This window comes from Vicugna pacos, chromosome 27 (assembly GCF_048564905.1).
Source record: "Vicugna pacos chromosome 27, VicPac4, whole genome shotgun sequence".
In the NCBI taxonomy this organism is placed as follows: domain Eukaryota; kingdom Metazoa; phylum Chordata; class Mammalia; order Artiodactyla; family Camelidae; genus Vicugna; species Vicugna pacos.
In genome coordinates, this window is record NC_133013.1 from 18,023,774 (window position 1) to 18,044,353 (window position 20,580).

At 34.2% G+C, this 20,580-nt stretch overlaps 1 protein-coding gene across 3 annotated transcripts in view; it reads left to right on the top strand.

The window, feature by feature from the left end:
- FANCI (FA complementation group I) overlaps positions 1-20,580 on the top strand; it is a 58,638-nt gene that overhangs the window by 15,506 nt on the left and 22,552 nt on the right. For all 3 annotated transcript variants that reach the window (XM_006198460.4, XM_072950760.1, XM_072950759.1), the window contains exons 7-19: positions 572-613; positions 946-1,069; positions 1,507-1,592; positions 3,182-3,308; positions 7,150-7,242; positions 7,912-8,048; positions 11,287-11,467; positions 12,921-13,008; positions 14,961-15,091; positions 15,572-15,642; positions 16,495-16,609; positions 18,124-18,246; positions 19,662-19,730. In XM_006198460.4, coding sequence (XP_006198522.1) covers positions 572-613; positions 946-1,069; positions 1,507-1,592; positions 3,182-3,308; positions 7,150-7,242; positions 7,912-8,048; positions 11,287-11,467; positions 12,921-13,008; positions 14,961-15,091; positions 15,572-15,642; positions 16,495-16,609; positions 18,124-18,246; positions 19,662-19,730 — 1,387 coding nt within the window. The remainder of the gene's footprint in view (positions 1-571; positions 614-945; positions 1,070-1,506; positions 1,593-3,181; positions 3,309-7,149; positions 7,243-7,911; positions 8,049-11,286; positions 11,468-12,920; positions 13,009-14,960; positions 15,092-15,571; positions 15,643-16,494; positions 16,610-18,123; positions 18,247-19,661; positions 19,731-20,580) is intronic.

Consider the following 20,580-nt stretch of genomic DNA (forward strand, 5'->3'; position numbering starts at 1 on the left):
ATTTAAATTCATAATTGAAAGTCCTCTGAGCATATATCACTTTATATCATTCTTTTTAATAGTTCCATAGTAGTCTGTTATATTATTTGGCTAATATCCAATTGTTAGGTTATTTGTTTCTTACCGTTAAATAATATTTGGTTATTTGACTTTTTGCTTTTATAAAAAGTGTTGCAATGAACATTCTTATATATCTAGGTGATCTTTTATAAGCATGTACATGGAATGTATTTCTACTAGTAAGTTGGGTGGGTCTGTGCGTTTTTAAAGTTGATAAGTAGTATTGCCAACTTGTCTTCCCAGAAGGATTATATCAGTGTACATCCTCTAAAATAGTATGTGAAATGTTTGTTTCCCAAAATCTCACTAGCATTGAATATCATCAGCCTTTGATTTTTGCCAGTCTGATAGGTTAAAGCTGTTATTTCATTGTTTTAAATGTCATTTCTTTGATCTTGTTTCAAATCAAACTTGAAATGGCCCTAATTTTTTCCCTCCTGACTAATTTTACAAAGTAATATGTGAGTAAGTTAAAATGAGATAAACTTTATTTGTCTTTTTCTTGGATCAGATGGAATCATCAACATGTAATCCAGCTTACCTCCATGTTCAAGTAAGCATCATCATTCCTTTTTTTCTTCATATCTTGCTGTGAAATGTTAGCAAGCTTAAATACCACCTTCCCCTGAGTCCTCAGTAAGAGTGTTGGTACCTCTGTTTTCTGTTACAGAATTTCCCTCCATTCTTTTTTGCTTTAGTTGCTTATTTAAAGTATAACTTCATGATTTTCTTTTCCAAGATAACTTTGATAAGGTACGGTTATTTGCCCCCTTTAAGATTATGTGTTAGAGAAAAATCAAGTTGGGTAGTTAAAATATTCTAATATCTCCCAAATTAGGCCAGAGCCTAATTTTGGCTCTGACCTTTAGAATCTTTGATCCACAGGGATGTCCCTCTGACTGCAGAAGAGTTGGAATTTGTGGTGGAAAAAGTGTTGAGGATGTTCTCCAAGTTGAATCTTCAAGAAATACCACCTTTGGTCTATCAGCTTCTGGTTCTCGCTTCAAAGGTATAAATAAAAAAAAAATTTTTTTTTAACTCCAGTGGGATGATCAGTTAGCACCATTCAGCTTATTCATACTCATGGTTTATATACTAAGGCATAGATGTTTTCATTTCATGTATACTTTGATTAGTAAAAAGGTGGTCCCCAGCCAAAGTGAACATACATTATCTCTTGTTCTACGACGTTGTTTGAGCGTGTGTGATAGTAAAAGGGTTAAAGATTTTGAAAAGGATGGACTGTAGGTCCCTTAAAGTCTGACATTAAAATGTATTCAAAACCCAATTTCAGCATGAAAGTGTTCTATAAATTCTTAGTGTAACTCTAGGTTATAATTTGTCTATCTGTTTAAATTCATACTTGAAAGTCCTTTAAGCTGAAAAGTACTTTAAGTTCAACTTGCCCTTTATGGGGAGAACTTACTTATTTTGTATTTTTTTCAGGGAAGCAGAAAGAGGGTTTTGGAAGGAATCATAGCTTTCTTCAACAAGCTAGATAAACAACACAATGAGGAACAGAGTGGTGATGAGTGAGTAACATAGTATAGAAAGAAAATCATTTTTCCAAATATATCTTTTCATTGTGTATTTTATTTACTTCATTTTCGTCTAACCCTTCAGTCCCTACATTCATTTCAGCACAGAATCTCCTCAGTCCTCTTAGCTGCTCAGTAACAATGTTAAAAAAATAATACAGTCTCTTCAGCTCTTTCATTTTAATCTTTCCAGGAAAACAGCAATAATTGTTCTGTGAGTTGCAGGCTTAAACGCTATTTATTAAGTACCTGCTCTGTGCCTGGAACTATTTGGCCCTGGGACTTCAGTAATGAACCAGTCAGACAAGGTCCCTCCTTTCCTGGAGCTTAAATTTTAGCTAGAAGAGAAAAAAAATAACAAGAAAAATATTAGAGTAGAAGATGCTATGTAGATATTTCAAATGGATAATGTGATGGTGACAGCGTAGCTACTTTAGATTGGGTGGTCAGGGAAAAGCTGTCTGAGAAGGGGCTATTCTTACTGAAGCCTGAATGGTAAGAGCTACAATATGCAGATCAGGGAAAAGAACTTTGAATAGTACAGAGGCAGAACACAGCATGGCATGACAGAAAAAGGATTTTTAAAATCAGATATTTATAGAGTGCTGACTCTTTGCAAGGTGATGTTCTAAGCACTTTAAACCTTTCAATTTTGCCTTTATTTCATGCATGCAGAAACCAGTACACAGAGAAATTACGGAATATCCCAAGGTTACATAACCATAAAATGATGGAGCTAGGATTTTAATCCAGGCAGTTTGGCTGCAGAATTCATGCTGTTAATCCTACTTCAGCCTAATGGTTCTAATCTAGAATAACAGTTATTTGGCTTGAGCAATTGATTAGAAGATGGTCTTATAGACTGAGTTAGGAAAGACTGACAAAACAGATTTAGGGGAAAATAAGCTCAATTTTGACCATGTTAGTTTGAGATATATATTAGTATCCCATATGGAGGTGTTGAGCAGGCACTCTGGGATTTTAGGGAGAAATCAGGACTGGAGATACAGATTGGAGGAGGCTAAAGCCTTGGGACTGGATGAGGTCACCTAAGACAATTGTGAAGATAAGAGAAACCCAAGACTGAATTCAGAGGCATTCCACCATTTTAAAGGGAGGATGAGCCAGCAAAAATAATTAAGAGACCACTGACAGTGCTCCAGAAGCTAAGGGAAGAAAATGTTTCAAGAAAGAAGGGGTCAACTGTGTTAAATCTGCTGAGGCTTTAATTAAGATGGGACTTGATTATTGGTTTTGGCAATGTAGAGGTCATTTGTAACCCTTGCAAGAGTAATCAAATGGCATTGGAAGGAAGGTTAGGGAGGGGACAGAAGCCTAATTGAATTGGACTTAATTGGGAAGAGGTAAAGAAGTGGAAATAACGACTATAGACAGTTCTTTCAAGAAGTTTTGTAAAAAGGAGCAGAGAATGGGACAGTTGATTTTGTACTTTCTGCCTGCCTCTGCCTGCCTCAAGTGATCATATTAGTTCAGCTTGAGTTTTCCTTTTTTTTAAATCTGATTATATCTACTATTATCTTTTGCTCAAACTATAGCTTATACCTTTCTGTTGAATCTTTTAGGCTATTGGATCTTGTTACTGCGCCGTCAGGTGAACTTCGTCATGTGGAAGGCACTGTTATTCTACATATTGTGTTTGCCATCAAGTTGGACTATGAACTAGGCAGAGAACTACTGAAACACTTAAAGGTAGCACCAAACTCTTAAGGTGATCCAGGATCTCTTTATGAAACATGGGTGTAACTCAAGCCTCTATTATGCCGATTAATGATGGGAAACAAATATACAGAAATATTGTAGAATGACCCTGGGTTTAGAAGATCTCTTTTTTCACTTTGAAAGTGGAAGATATATGATATCACTACATCCTTAAGCAAGTTTTTAAAACCACATCTTAAATGTTCCAGTGTTTAAAAAGATAAAAAATAATGAAGACTGTTCAGGAAACTCAAAATTTAATCTTAATTCCATCATTATCTTAAATGAGCTTCCATCTTGACCTGTTTCACCATTAGTGAATTGGGAAAATTGTCTATTTCTAGTAGATGTTATAGGGTTTTATGAAACTAAGTCACTCATCATTAAATATTTGTGAAGTAGGAAGGTAAAAATTAGAAATGTTTTGAACTGTTTTTAAATATTTTGCCACATTCACCTTATCTCACTTTGTCTCAAGTATTTTTTTCCTGAAACATTTAAAAGAAGAAATCATGACACTGCAATGCTTGAGTACTTCCACATCTATCTCCTAAGAATAATGATTAATAATTTAAATTTTTTGAAGCCTCCAGCCCAGTTTTCTTGTGTGTCACATTAATGAATTTGTTTCCTCATGATTAGATTCAAGTTAAACATTTTTGGCAAAAATATGTCATAAGTGATGTTGTATACTTTCTCTTAAAGGAGTCAGCAAACTTCCTCTAAAGGGCCAGATACTATTTTAGACTTTGCAGGTGATATGGTCTCTGTCACCGCTACTCAGCCCTACTGTTGTAGCAAGAAGGCAGCTAGAGACAACACTTAAATGAATGAATGCAGCTGTGTGCCAGTGAAACTATATGGACACTAAAATTTGAGTTCTGTTTGTTTTTCATGTGTCATCAAATATTATTCTTCCTTTGATTTTTTTCCCCCTCAACAATTAAAATGTGAAAACCAACTTTATGGGCTAAAATACATGGTACAAAAATAGGTGGTGGGGTCTAGATTTGGCCTCAGCAGCCTTTCACACAGTGGATTTTTTTTCCCTGGTGCTCATGATTATTGGCCTAAATCAGTAATTATACTGGGAGTTGCAAAATGGTAGAATTAAAATTAGAAAATTTTAATTCTTTCATTTCTTCTACATTATTAGCTGGTCGTCCTCTGTGAAAAAAACTTCCCCCTCCCTATTTTTTTGGATATTGTTATATAACCATGAATTTTTAAAAATTCAGTGCACTTGTATGCACCATTGAAAGTGACCTATATTTGGCCAACTGGATCCTTCAGGTTGGCTTATGTGTCCTTTGGACATGACCCCATTAATCTTCAGGCACTTTTTTGGTGTAAGCTATCCAAGGCTCATCTGTACTTTCCTTGTCTCACCCTGATTTCTCCAAGGAGCCTTGAGTCCCTTTTGTAGGAAAGGATATTTAAAGACCATGATGGTGGGAGCTAGACTTTAAAGCTCCTTTATCTTCTCTGTATCTGTTCACTTTTTTTTTCTTTTTTTTTAAATTGAAGTATAGTTGATTTACAATGTTGTGTTAGTTTCTGTGGTACAGCATAGTGATTCAGTTATATATATTCTTTTTCATATTCTTTGTCATTGTAGGTTATTACAAGTTATTGAATATAGCTCCCTGTGCTGTACAGTAGGACCTTGATGTTTATCTGTTCACTCTTCTTATTTAGGTTTATAGTAACTGTGTTGTTGGTCTTATCAAAGAACCAGCTTTGAGGAGGATATAGCTTAGTGGTAGAGTGCTTGCTTAGCATGCACAAGGTCCTGGGTTTAATCCCTAGTACTTCTACTCAAAAAAAAAAAAAGTTTCCTCAAAAAACCTGCTTTGTATTTGTTTGTCTACTCCACTGTCTTATTTTTGTCTGTTGGTTTTCTGTTTTATTCATCTTTGATTTTATATTTCTTTTTTATTTCTTGGCTATCATTTCTTTTAGGGCTCAAAGACCTATTTTTTAAATTTACTGAGGTATACTTTACATGACATAAAATTACACCTATTTTAAGTGTATAATTCAGTGATTTTTAATTTTTACCTAGTTGTACAACCATCATCATAATTCAGTTTTTTGTACATATATATATGTGTAAAAAACATTTTCATCACTTTATAAGATCCCTCATGCCTGTTTCTATAGGTTTAAATTCCTAGACATTTCATATAAATGGAATCATACAATATGTGATCTTTTGTGTATGGGTTCTTTCATTTAACATATTTTCAAGGTTCATTCATGTTGTAGCATATATCAGTATTTTATTCCCTTTTATTGAATAGTATTCCATTATATGGCTTTATCAATTGGTTTAGCTATTCACCAGTTGATGGACATTTGGGTTGTTTTCACTTTTTGACTATACAAGTAATGCTGTTATGAACATTCACATGCACATATTTGTGTGGGCATACGTTTTCATTTCTCATGAGTAGATTCCTACAAGTGGAATTTATGAGTTGTATCATACATTTATGCTTATATTTTACAGAAACTACCAAACTGTTCTCCAAAGTGGATGTATCATTTTATGTTCCCACCAGTACTGTATGAGGGTTCCTGTTCATACACATCCTGGCCAACATTTGTATCATAGGTATTTTTGTTCTAATAGGTGTGAAACAGTATCTTTTTTTTTTTTAAACATTTTTTATTGATTATAATCATTTTACAATGTTGTGTCAAATTCCAGTGTTCTGCACAATTTTTCAGTCATTCATGGACATATACACACTCACTGTCACATTTTTTTTTCTGTGAGTTATCATAACATTTTGTGTATATTTCCCTGTGCTATACAGTGTAATCTTGTTTATCTGTTCTACAATTTTGAAATCCCAGTCTATCCCTTCCCACCCTCCACCCCCCTTGTAACCATAAGTCTGTATTCTCTGTCTGTGAGTCTATTTCTGTCCTGTATTTATGCTTTTTTTTGTTTGGTTGTTTGTTTTTGTTTTTGTTTTTTAGATTCCACATATGAGCGATCTCATATGGTATTTTTCTTTCTCTTTCTGGCTTACTTCACTTAGAATGACATTCTCCAGGAGCATCCATGTTGCTGCAAATGGCATTATGTTGTTGGTTTTTATGGCTGAGTAGTATTCCATTGTATAAATATACCACATCTTCTTTATCCAGTCACCTGTTGATGGGCATTTAGGCTGTTTCCATGTTTTGGCTATTGTAAATAGTGCTGCTATAAACATTGGGGTGCAGGTGTCATCCTGAAGTAGGGTTCCTTCTGGATACAAGCCCAGGAGTGGGATTCCTGGGTCATATGGTAAGGTGAAACAGTATCTTTAGAGGGGTTTTACTTTTCACTTCTTAATGACTGATGATAAGTAAACATCTTTTCATGTGCTTATTTAGCTACCTAATCTAATACCTTTGGTGAAACGCCTATTCAAATCTGTTGTCCAAGTTTTGATTGCATGTCTTACTGAATTTTAAGAATTCTTTGTATATTCTGTGTATAAGTCCTTTATCATGTATATAATTAGTAAATATTTCTTTCGGTCTACAGCTTGTCTTTTTATTTTCTTAGTGAAAAAGCACAAAAGTTTTGATTTTTAATGAGCTCCAATTTATCAGTTTTTTCCTTAGATAAGTTATGTTTTTGGTATTATATCTAAGAAATCTTCAATCCAAATTCTTTAAGATTTTCTGTTGCATTTCCTTTCAAAAGTTTTATAGTTTCAGCTCTTATGTTTAAGTTTCTGATCCATTTAAGGACCTGTGTTTAAGTGGCTATGTTATACTTTTAAGATGTAAGTAATGACTCCTTTTTTGGTTTATCTCTTCTATGTTCTAGGCAGGACAACAAGGAGATTTCCGTAGTAATATATGTCCCTTCAGCATTGCTCTCTTGCTCTCTGTAACAAGAATACAAAGATTTGAGGAACAGGTATTTATAAATGACTTTTTGGTTCCTTCTGTAGTTGATAAGGAGGACAAGAGCCTGTTTTTTTTTGTTTTTTTGTTTTTTAATTACCCTCCAAAACATTCCACTCCCATCCTGCCAGCAGCAAATTCCTCTGTAAGACATGTAGGCCCACACTATTCCCTGGGGGCTGCTTGAAGACTTCTTCAGATACTTGGTTTATACCTGCATTACATATTGTGTGTTAAGCCAGGTGGTGAAGTGAGTATAAAGGTGGAAACATAGCACACGGTCCAAGTAGCAAGAGTGGGCAGTTTAACTGGGTATTCATAGCAGTTGTGTTATGTTCTAGCTTTCTCAGAAATTGTTTCTGATTGAGTTGAAATTAAGGAGAATAGGTTATTTGTGAGGATGAAAATATAAAATCCTTTACACTTTTCTCTCATATATGTTTCCCTGGTTGTAGGTAATGTTAGTATTGATTTTTAGCCTGTTCTCTCTTAAGGAAGGCCTGTCCTCAACTCTTTTAAATTCACACTGATAGTCATAATTTTTGTATCATATTCATCTAGTACAACAGTTGTCATAAGGATATGAGTGTATGGTAGCAAGTAGGAAGAGTTATATAGTTAAGGTTCTATAGTATGGGCTACCATTTTTTGCTTCATTTTCCTGTTTCTTTTATTATACTAGGTGTTTGACCTTTTAAAGTCTTCAGTTATAAAAAGCTTTAAGGATCTTCAGCTTCTCCAAGGCTCAAAATTTCTTCAGAATCTGGTTCCTCAGAGATACTGTGTTTCAAACATGATCTTGGAAGTGGTTAAGAATAGGTGAGTTTATGAACCATACCCCTAGTAGATTCATAAGGTATTTAGTGTTAGATAATGTATGTGGTACTATATTATGGCCCATCGGAGAAAGCTGATGACCACAGCTGTTGACTTCACATATCAAGGTTTAAATCCCTTAAAATTGGTCAAGCAAGCTTTCCTATATTAAAAGATCCTTGAATCCCAAGGCTTGATTTCTTGGACACCTTGATAACGAGAATACAAACTAAAGTGAGTATCTTTGCTTCTTTCGTGTTATTACAACTCTTTATTGGCCTGAGTCTTCATTGGCTTTTTAGGAGAGTTAAAAACAAAGTTTTATTTACTTTGACTGCTGGAGTTTGGGACTGATGGATGGAATTGAATTAACAGTTTTAGACAATTGACTAGCAGTTTTAGGCAAGTCCATTTTAAACCAAATTGGAAAAACTGGTAACCATCCTGATTGGTATTTTAATTTCAGAACATGCACTAGCTGTTACGAAAATCTTTATGTGTCATGCTTTGTCAGTGGTTTGTCTCTGTTACTTGCTTTGTTCAGCTCTGTTGACATGCTTTGTGTTTACCTGCTGATACTTGGAGGTGCAAAACATTAATGTACTAGGAAAAAAATCACCTATGAACCAATACAACTTCCAGGTTATACTTACTCCCCTATTTACCAATCATATATGAGCTCTTTCATGTTACAAGATAGACATTTTGTAGCAAACTGACTATAACTGTCTCCTCCCTTCAAGATAGAAACATTGCACAGCACACAATTTCTCCAATTCCTTCTTGTTAAGATTGTTGCTAGTAAACAATACTTAATTTATTTACACTTAATAATACATTTTATTGGTTTCTTTGTTTACCTCTATCTTTTGAATCTTACACTTTTCACTTGTAAGTATGCCGTAAGTATATAATTTTTGCAGTAATCTATTCTGATATGGTTGTTAGATAGTAAACTTTTCATATCTGAAAATGTCTTTATTTTGTTCTCCCAACTGAACAATGATAGTTGGATCAGATATAAAATTATAAGTTTATGATCGTTTTTCATTGTCTTTTTGCATCTAGACTTGCTGGTGAAAAGTCTGATAATTATGTAATTCTTTGTATTATTTTAGACAATCTTATTTTCAGCGTTGGAACTTTTAAGACTTTATTTTTATTCTTGATGTTCTGAAATTTAACACAATTTATGTTTATGTAAGTTCCTTTTTAATTCATTTCTGCTTGATAATTGGTGTGCCCTTTTACTGTAAGGATTCATGTCTTTCCTTAACTCTAATGTTTTTCTTTTATTTCCTTTGAGTACTCTCTCCCCTTTTTCTCTCAGTTTTCTCCTAATAACTGTTAGAATTTCTTGATCTGTGCACTATATCTTGATTTTTTTAATGCTCTTCATATTTTTCTCTTTTCATGTCAGCTTCTACAAAAATCTCTTAGCTTACTCATCTCATTAATTATTTCTTAAGCTCTGCCCATTTTATTCTTGATCCGTCTATTGAGTTTTCTTTCACTCCAGCCACCATATTTTTTATTTCCAAAACTTCCAATTGGTTCTTTTCTCATTACAGTTCATTTTTTGTTTCATGCTATACTATGCTTTCTTATTTCTCTGAGGATTTTCATTGCACTTTTTAAATGTTCAGTTTGTTCCATTAACCTTGCCCTCAGGGGTTAGTTCTCTTTGTTGAGTTTGGTGCTTCTCTTCCATGGTGGTATTGTTTTCTTATATTTGGTGATTACTTGTTGTCTCATCATATATTTTTTAAAACTTTTATTGAAGTATAGTTGATTTACAATATTGTGTTAGTTTCAGATGTGTTGTTTTTGATGTTCCCTGGTAGTTTGTCTGAGAGTGCCATATCTAGCACATTCTACCTCTGTGATTTGAGGATAGTGACAGGATGTACCAAGGGGTGATTTTCTAGGTGTTGATCCTTCCTGATCCTATAGCATGTTGCCATCCTCTCAGAGTATTACTCCACCTCTCAGGCCCAAGCTCTTCTACGCACAGATACCATCTAAGGACAGGCCTCATGATTGTTCACGTCTTGGCATAAACTGGAGGTACAGTGGGGTCTTGGAGAAAAAGGCCTCTGCCTGCCCAACTATTCCTGCTGGGATATCCCAACCAGTCATCACAGGAGTTGTCCCAGGGGTCCTTCCAATTGCTAGTGTATCTGCCCTTGACATCTGCTTTTGGAGGTATCCCTTCATTTTGCAATATGGGGTCTATGGCTTCCTCTTTCATTTTTATATTCTTTTCACTTTTTAGGGAGTCTGCATAATTTCTAGTCAGTCAAAAACACCTCTTACTTTTCCATGTTATTATAGAGTAGTGCATAAACACACCACATATAGCCATACACACACAGGTGTATGTATCTTTTCAGTCATTTTGTAGGTATTTGGGGTGGGAAGAATGGAGCTTGTGCTCAGTCTGTTATTTTGATTCCCGATCTCCAGAGTGTGGCGACTATTAATAAAATCTGTCTAAATGTTATGAGAATCTATTCACAACTATCACCTTCAGTTTGTTAGTGCTGCATTATAATTTGTTGCTGTTTAGCCAGTAGATATAATGATATAAAGGTTATTATAAACATCATTTCCACTATAATGGGTAACATTAAGTGGTATCTACTGCTTTACAGAAGTTTTTCTGTAGTTTTAACTCATGCTTTTGAAACTCAGTCATTGATCATTTCATACTATAAATATAAATATGATATGATATGAATATTTCTACTACATGTATTTACTGAGTGCCTTCTATATGCTAGCCTTTGTGCTAGGCTCTCTGGGTGAAAATAGGACAACATTGTGCTCTCTAGAGAATCTCCGTGTACAGATGGAGGTGAACTTGTAAGCATGTGTGTAGTACAAGTGTTGTCAGTGTCATGGGGGAAAGAAGAAGCAGCAGTTAACTTCTGGTCAAAATCTTGAATAGAAATCTCAAATGGTCAGTACATTGAAATAATTCCGGTTTCTTCTGTAAGTTTTTGAATATTCTGTAGTTTCTGGATTTTCCCAGTGTTCTGTACGTGGTGATTGCTTGCCTACCATTCCCATTACTGTACAGGCAGGAATTCAGAATTTTGCCAGATAAAAATACATGAAAAGGTTCACGTGGAGTGTTGCTTATCCAGGTCAAGTTTGGGCAATCTGTAACATGGCAAAGAATATAAAGGTAAGGTATCTTACTAAGTTTTCTTTTTAGCTAAACTTTGTTTTCTTTCAGTGTTCATAGTTGGGATCATGTCACTCAAGGCCTGGTAGTACTTGGCTTCATTTTAATGGATTCCTATGGGCCAAAGAAGATTCTTGATGGAAAAACTATTGAAACCAGCTCAGGTCTTTCTAGAATGCCAAACCAGCATGCATGCAAGCTGGGAGCTAATATCCTGTTGGAAACTTTCAAGGTGAGACTCTATTTGGCAACCATTCTTTAATTTTGTTAAATTATACTATAAAAAAGCATCTACCTGGGAATTTAGGGGACAGGGCAATTTGCATATGTACTAGATTCCCAGAACAGAGGTTGGGATAGTAATTGAAACATTACAGACTCAGTTTGGTGAAAGACCTTCTCTTTATTTATATGAGTTTTTTATTTGCTCTAATTTCTGTTCTTTCTGACCATTTCTTGGAAGTTTGAATATAAGCTAGCTTCCTCATGATTTCCTCTTCTTCCTCTAGCCGTTAATCATTTCTCAGTTTTGGGGTTTTTTTTCCCCTTATACAAAAAATAATCTTGTTAGAGTTGTTCTAGGACATTAAGCTTAAAGAATCATGCTTTTTGATTTATTGTTATTGAAGAACACCAAATTGGGAATTTATACTATTTTAATTTCTTACCATATAATGACTGTCATCTCAATCTTAATTTCTGAAATAGCTTTCAAAAACTCATTTCCTTTTAAGTAAAACAAAAAGACTATATGTGAGTCTAAACAAATTTGCTTTGCTAGTGATTCCTCTAAGTCATCTTCTTGACATTCAATTGTTCAACGTATCTGCACACCAAAAGTGTCTGCTGATAGTGTTATTTAAAGGCCGACTTAAATGTAAGTCTAATGTCTGCTCAGAACTACGCAGTGAATGCCATATAAAAATCTCTGAGAGTTGTAAGTGTGTTAGATACGTATGACCCTTCTTAACAGTAATCTGATTAAAAAATTCTTAGAATAAGAGACTTAGTTTTTGTTTTTAAATTAATCTTTTTTAAAATTAAGAAGGTTCCAGTTCATTTCACACAGATGTTTGCTTTGTCAAGGTATCTGTAGAACATGTAATTTACTAATCTAATTACTAGTCTAAGGTCTGAAAGAAATTACTCTGTACTTCAAAGTAATCAAATTCGGATAAGAAATTTAACTAAAATTCAAGTGAAAATTCAAAACAGATCTTTTTTTAGGCAACCCTGCTATGCTTCTAGAAACTGAGGAAGGGGCTGGTGAAGATTTTCTAGATTTTCAGAAATTTTTGTGGGCTTTTAAATTTTAAAATAAAAGTTGTGCAAACTGTCAGAAATATGGTTGTTGGTGTGTAATGGATACCTAGGTAGGATTCCTGTTTTGATACCTAGGTAGGATTCCTGTTTGATGCTGGACCTTATCTGTAGCAGTACTTTCATGTGATCTCTTTTAGACTAGTAAAAGTTTGCCCTGCTAATGAATCATCTGAGCACAGAACGAGGGTAAAATTGAGTGATTCTTTCCTGATGATTCACATTATATTTGTCTTTGAAATGAACAGTCCATTTTTACCCATATCTGAACTGAACTGTTCTTCATTCTGCCTAACATACATTGATACAATTATAAGCTGAAGGTCACCACAGAATATTTGATTGGTTCTCCTGTTCTTTTTTAGATCCATGAGATGATCAGACAAGAAATTCTGGAGCAAGTCCTCAACAGGGTTGTTACCAGAGCATCCTCCCCCATCAGTCATTTCCTAGGTATTGAACTTTGAAAGGGTGGATAAAATTGCCAGGAATATTTTCATTTAAATGTCATAATGCTTTTGGTCTTGGGAAAAAAAATTTAACAATATAGTAGTATAATGCAGTATTTTTTATTATGATGCAAGTAAAACATAAATCCATTTATATTGTCTGTGGTTGTCAAGAAGGAAAGGAATATATAACTGATGAGTGAAACTTGTATCTTACATCAACTTTCTCTCTTTTTTTTTTTGTTTTAATACTTCTCAAAAGAGTGCTGTCCTTCAGCTACCGCTCACTGACCTCCCATTCTCTTAACCTTTGACATTCTGACTTCAGTACTCGTCTCTTTGGTGACCTCTGAATTTTTTTGCTCTTTTAATACGTATCTTCTAATGCTTAAATCCCCTATTCTTTTCTTAGTCACCAACTTTCTTAATTGCTTTGTCATTCAACACTGTTTACAACTTCCCTGAAACTTTCTTAGGTAGGTTCTCTGATAACTGATAGTTTATATCTTATCCTGCCTATGTTTTTCTTTCTCTTTTAGTGATTCCTTTTCTTTCTTCTATCCTTAAATTTCAGGGTTCTGCAAAGCTCCGTACTTGACACTTTATTCTACTTTTTTCTTTCTTTACAGCTTTACTGAGGTGTAATACAAGTGTAATAATCTCCACATATTTAGAGTATTAACAGTTTGATAACTTTTGACATGTATACATTTGTGAAACAAAAACTATCACCACATTCAAGAACATATCTGTTACCCACACATGTTTCCTGGTGCCTCTTTGTAATTTGTTCCTCCATCCTGTTCCTCCCCACCTCCCATCTCTAGTCTGGTCTGCCTTCTGTCACTATAAATTAAACACCATTTAAAAATTTTTGTATAAATAGAATTCTACAATATGTACTCCTTTTATTCTTATCTTAATTCATCTCTATATAATGTCTTATTTCTTTTTATATTTTCTCTTTATCAGTGGTTTTAAGCAATTTAACTATGATGTGATTTAGTGTAGTTCCTTCATGTTTCTTGGGGTTGAGGTTTGTTAAGCTTCTTGGATCCATAAGATTATGGTTTTCATTAAGTATGAAAATTCTCAGGTACTGTGTCTTCAGAAAATTTTTTCTGTCATCTTCCTCCCCATCAGCACATTCATTTATACATACACACATGCATGTACGCGTGCACGCAATTTTCTGGGACTCCAGTTACACATAGGTTAAGTGCCTTTAAGTTGTTGATTTTTTTTAATTGAAGTATAGTCAGTTTACAATGTTGTGCTTTCCTGTACTTTTAGTCATACTTTTCCCTTTACAATATAGTAGTCCTTTCTGGTTTTTTTGTGCATCTAAATGTTTCTCATCTTTTACCTTCTCTGCTTTGCTTTCCTAAAACACACCAACTCATAATGATCTCTTCCTTTGAACTCCTGTTTAAACTCTCTCTTTACCATTTGCTACACAATAAACTATGTTTGGAATTATTAGATATTTGGTATTATTCTGTTATTTCTTTCTTTCATTTTTTAAAAATATTTTTTTTGACTTCCAACTAAACATTCTTGAAGGAAGAGACCATGTTTTATGCTTTTGTATTATTTTATATAGGACCATATTATGCTTGTATGTAATAAAAGTTCATAAATATTTATTGGTTTATTTCAACTAGGAAATATGAGGACATTGTGTGCTACTTGTTTAGACAGTTATAATGGGCTTCTTCCTTTCTTAGACAATTTAGTTTTTGTAGTCTTATACTGTCACCAGAAGAAATTTAGTGTCCTGGTTATATTGACCTTAAAATTATATAGGACCAGTAGAAATCCATATTGCAGTATACTCAATTTCTTTGAGAAAGGAAACAAAAAACTTTTTACTGTTTCTTTCCCCATATTTATTTTCCTCTTATTTGAAACTTTTTTAGTTATTTGAGGCAACTGATTATAGATTCTGTTTTTCAGACCTGCTTTCAGATATCATCATGTGTGCACCCTTAGTTCTTCAGAGTTGTTCCTCTAAAGTCATAGAAGCTTTTGACTATTTGTCCTTTCTGCCTCTTCGGACTGTACAAGGGCTGTTGAAAGCAGTGCAGGTAAATCTTTTGACTTCTAAAGAGCTTACCACAATTGAGGTTGAACTGTCTAGTGGAAGTCTGTTGTGTTTCTTAATATGTATGTATGTCTAAGAAATCTTGTTTCCTTTGATTCTAAAACACAAAACTTTGTATTAAAAGGGCAGGAGCACTGAGCTAGACTCTCCTTCCCAAGCTTATCCCCTCTTCATAGTACTATTCTCTCTCCTTTGACTCATTTTCAAGTTAGTGTAGTAACTGAAAGACTCTTAGAAAATTATTAATTGAGGACAATAGATTTAAAAGTATTCATAACCAGTTTCAATTTAGTATTTCGAAGTATAAATTGTCCTTATTACTAAATATACCAAACTTTGGAACATATTTATAAAAAAGAGCCAGACTTTCTTATATAAGCCAAATGGTAACACAATTGAATAGAAGATTGCTAAGGCTAATAAACAGATTGCTGTTTTTACCTACTGATTCTTCCTCTTTCAGCCCCTTCTCAAAGTCAGCATGTCAATGAGAGACTCCTTGATACTTGTCCTTCGGAAAGCTATGTTTGCCAGGTATGTAGCATCCCATGAGACCCTAGGAAGTGATGCTTGCTAGTGTTACTTAAAGTCCTCTCTGCTGTCATCTCTAGTACAATTTGTTCACAGCAGTCATGCAAATTTCTATCCCAAGCTAGAAGTGATAATACCATCTCCTAAAGATACTATGAGACAAGTAATCTGTGGAAAGAATTTGTTACTTTAAGGATAAGATACCAAATTAATATCACATTAGCCAAATTATAATACACTCATGGAAATTCAGAGGAACAACTAGTAAGTAGCCATATGTTACTATCCCAGTTCTAGAATTGACAGTTTTTTGTTATTCCTTACCCAAAGGCATGTGTGACAGGCCAAGGTTGTATATTGTAGCATCCATAACATGAATTAATCATTGAGTCTCAGTGAGATGAGTGTATGATTTTTTTGGATGGAGGGTTTACAAGGCACCAAGTACTGCTTTCCTCTATGAAGAAGGGAAGTGCTCCTTCTGACACAGGGAAAACCAACAGTCACCTTTGCGATTTACTACTTACATTTGAGTTATCAACCCATTGTACAGTGTTTCAGCACTCTTACTCTGATTTCCCACATAGTGAGTGTCAGTAGCAGGATAGAAGAAAGTATAGACAGTGTCTGAGGTTAAGAAGATAATGAAAAATCCAGCTGAATTGCTGTACTAATTGCTGTGAACAGCTGATGCCTTATTTTGAGTACATAAATTCAATTTATTTTGCTCTGTGCTTCACTGTTTATACATAGTCCTTCTCTGTACAGAACTAACTAGATTTTTCTCACCCAGAAGCCTATTCCTGTGAAATCAGTACTGTTTGGTAATGTCTTCTCTGTCTGTTCCTGAGCTAGCCAGCTTGATGCCCGAAAATCTGCAGTTGCTGGGTTTTTGCTGCTCCTGAAGAACTTTAAAGTTTTAGGCAGCTTGTCATCTTCTCAGTGCAGTCAGTCTATTGGTGTTAGCCAGGTAAGGGTTCTTTCACACCAGCTTATAGTGTGTGCACTGATCCAGGAGTTGATGATGTGCAGGCTTTTTTCTTTACTCCTGTTCTGGTTGTACCAATGATCCTGAAACTGAGGGTCTGAAGATGATTATGATGATGATATCAGCTAACCATTAATGGCAAATTTGCTGTATATTAAACTGCTTTTCAATATGGTAGGCCCTATTGAGCTGAACATTGGCTGAAATGTGGCTAGTCCAAATTGAGTTGTGCTGTACATGTAAAATACACACTGGATTTTGAAGACTTAGTGTAATATAAAAGAATGTAAAATATCTCATTAATAATGTGTTGATTACATGTTGATAACATTTTGGATGTGTTGGGTTAGATGAAATATTAAAATTAATCTCACCAGTTTCTTTTTTACCTTTTTGATTTGGCTACTAGAAAGTTTAATATTACATATGTGGCTCTCATTTGTGATTTGTATTATGTTTCTATTGGACAACACTATACCAGACACTATGCTAAGTGCTTTGCATTTATTATCTTATGTAATCTTCACAGCAATTCTCTGAGGCTAGATACTGTTATTGTCCACAATTTTAATAGTAGTTGTGCTTGCACATGAACATCTATTAAGCTCTATAATTTTAAAAAGCAAAAATTTTACAGTAACTTGGTAATCTGGGCTTTGTGGTAATGAAATTGTCTTTAAATTCAGTACTATACGATTTGTAAATAAGAGACATATTTGTATAACAATTTCATTAGGAGTCCTTACTTTACTGCTCTAGTATAACTGTACAAAACTTTTGTTTATAACATATGGCATAAATTAAATATTAGGAACACTGGGTATCATTTGTGTATTGTTATTATCTCCATTTTAAGAATAAGAAAACTGAGACTGAGAGGTTAAATAACTTGTCCAAGGTGATATAGCCAAAAAAGAGTAGAACTGAAATTTGACCTCAGTGAGTTCTGACTACCTCACTGAGATGCCTGTAGTAAGGATTAGGAGTTCTTAGTCTGCAATTGCTGATTCATTTCATAAATCAAACAAGCAGTATTATTCTTTGTCAAGTCCAGATCTAAACAAAACTACCTACCTTCAAACCTCTCAGGATTTCATGGAACCAAAAAGAACTCGGTTCTTCCAACTACTGAAGACATTTAAGGAAGTCTTTTTGACCTTTTAAGTAAAATCAAGTTTATTATGACTACTGGATCCTAGTGGCATGAAATAATCTGTGCCTTCCTAAGCAGCTGACATTGCCAAGGGAAACCTTAAGGAATGGAGGATAGTTAATTTTTTTAAATGCTTGAAAATTTCTCTTGTTCCAAATTAGAATAAGAGCGATACTTACCATGGCCTAGTAATGATTATAATGTCTGCCTCAGTCCTGGGGTTTGGCATATAGGGAAAGCTAAGTGTAAGATTCTTTCACTAAGAACATCAGTTCATTGTACCCTCTTAATGGAAACTAGTTAGTTTGGTAAGATAGACAAGAATGGCCTCTCTTCCTTTCAGATCTGTGTGGATGTTCACAGCCGTTACAATTCTGTCGCTAATGAAACCTTTTGCCTTGAGATCATGGATAGTTTGAAGAGGTGCTTAGGCCAGCAGGCTGATGTTCGACTCATGCTTTATGAGGTAAATCAACACAGTGAAAGGGTTATAGTACCCACAGCCACCCCCAACCCCAACTAGTAATCCTTTTTATTTTAATAATTTTTTTCTGATAATAAAAGTATAATAGATATGCTCTTGTTTAATGCAGTTAGGATCAGTAGTTAGTGCTGCTTAGTCAAAAGTCGTTTAAGGTAAGGAATCATAAAGAATAGTTGAAACAACTTAAATGTTTTAATTTGTTAACTCTTTTCTGCAGTCATCTATATGAAAAAAAAAAATTCAATCCTTATCTAGCTCCAAATTTTAGAAATTAGCTTGTAATGGATCATAGACCTAAATCCAAATATTGATGTTCATTTATTCATCAAAGACTTACTGTGTCATTGGTTTGTAAAAACTCTTTATGAATTATTGATATTGTCATATTTGTTCTAAGTACAAGCCAGATTGGCATTTGCTTTTTTAAATTATGATCTTTTTAGAGCTGCAAAGTTAGATTTTACAATTTGGTTGTAATCTTTACCTCTGAAATATCTGCTATTACTTTTATGTATAGAGAGTCCGTATCCTTCCAATGAATATTTACTAACATTTTTCTTCTAGTTTTTTATTGCTTTTTTTTTTTTTAATGTTTAGCTACTTGACTTATCTGTAATTTTTTTGATATAATGTGTAAGGAGCTAATTTTTTTCCCTCAGGCTAGCCATTTTTTTCAGACATTATTGCCTCCTTTATGTGTACAAAGTCTTTTGCTGTTTGTATGCTATTCCCTTATTTTGTTTATAGATTTTTGTGCCAAGACCATGTCTTTTTATTATCATACATTTATAAAATATTTTAATACTTGATAGAGCTAATCTTCCTTTTTTTTTTCTTTAAAAAGTTATTTTTTTGATCAGTTCTCATTTGCTTTTTTCACAAATGAACTATATAATCCCTTTCTTGGGTTCCAAAAGAAAATTCTCCCCAGGATTTTAATCTGAGCAGTTTTAAACTAAGCCTGGGAAATTTTGTATGGGAAGAAATGTCACAGTTATTCACATTTTATGGTGCTTAGGGCCAGGAGGCACTTTTGAAGCACTGGAGACTAACTGGAAAGAATGTCCTAAAAAGGAAGGCCGCTAATGTAGAATAAGAGAAAAGAATGAGGGCCTAGGACATCCATGACTGTGAAGAGGAAAAGTACTCTAAAGCCAGAAGTGACCTGGTGGCTAAAAATTGTGGGGATTATAGTCAGTTTATAATCCATATCTCTGTGATCAGAGATCTCTTTAGCTTAGGCAAATAACCCAGACTTTCTGAATTGTTTCTCCCTCTAGCAAATACAGTCTCCATCTTTTTCAAAGGACTGAGAATAGGCTTATTTTTAAAGTTACGATTGTCCAAATCACTAGTATCTCTGAAAAAGAGCTTACTTGTTCTCTCATTCCTCTTAGGGGTTCTATGATGTCCTTCGAAGGAATTCTCAGCTGGCTAATTCTATCATGCAAACTCTGCTCTCACAGGTAAAATATATTTTTATGGATATAAGGAAAAACAGATAATAAGGCATTAAGAGGCAATGGACGTATTTCATACTTTTCAAAATATAAAATAATTCCCAACTAAAACACTGGTACATTGTGAACATGCCTGGGGTGTGTGATGCTATTTCAGGTTGTTTTATTTTAATCACCACTTATCTACCTACCACACTGCCATCATATGACAGTTATCCCTCTCAGTTAACAGTCTACATCCTAAGTCAGAAGGACATTTTGAAGAGCTGTACAAAGGCTATCAGCAGTTGTATCCATTGTGTTTATTTCTGAAAGAAGAAAAAGGGAGATCTGGAGCAAATACAGCAAAATACTGACATTTGTTAAATCTGAGTGACATATCCCCGAGTGTCTATTAGGTTATTTTCGGTACTTCTCCATTTTAATTTATAAAATATTTCAAAGGACATCAAGAGGAGAAGAATTCAGCTGGAAAATATCTGCTATAAATAAGACCTTTAATTCTCTACATTTATTCATTAAGCATTTATTTGAATTATTTTAATAATAGTTTTGTTGAGATATATTTCACATATTGTAGATACACCCATTTAAAGAATACGGCTCTTTGGTTTTTAGTATATTCATGGAGTTGTACAGTCATCACCACAGTCAATTTTAGAACATTTCATCATCTCAGGGAAAAAACCCTATGCCCTCTAGCTACCACCCCCTAATTTTCCCTCCCTTTCCCCAGCCTCCTATCCCTAAGCAATCACTAATCTTCTTTCTGTATAGATCTGCCTATTCTGGACATTTCATATAAATGGAATTATACATTATGTGGCATTTTGTGACTAACGTCTTTCACTTAACA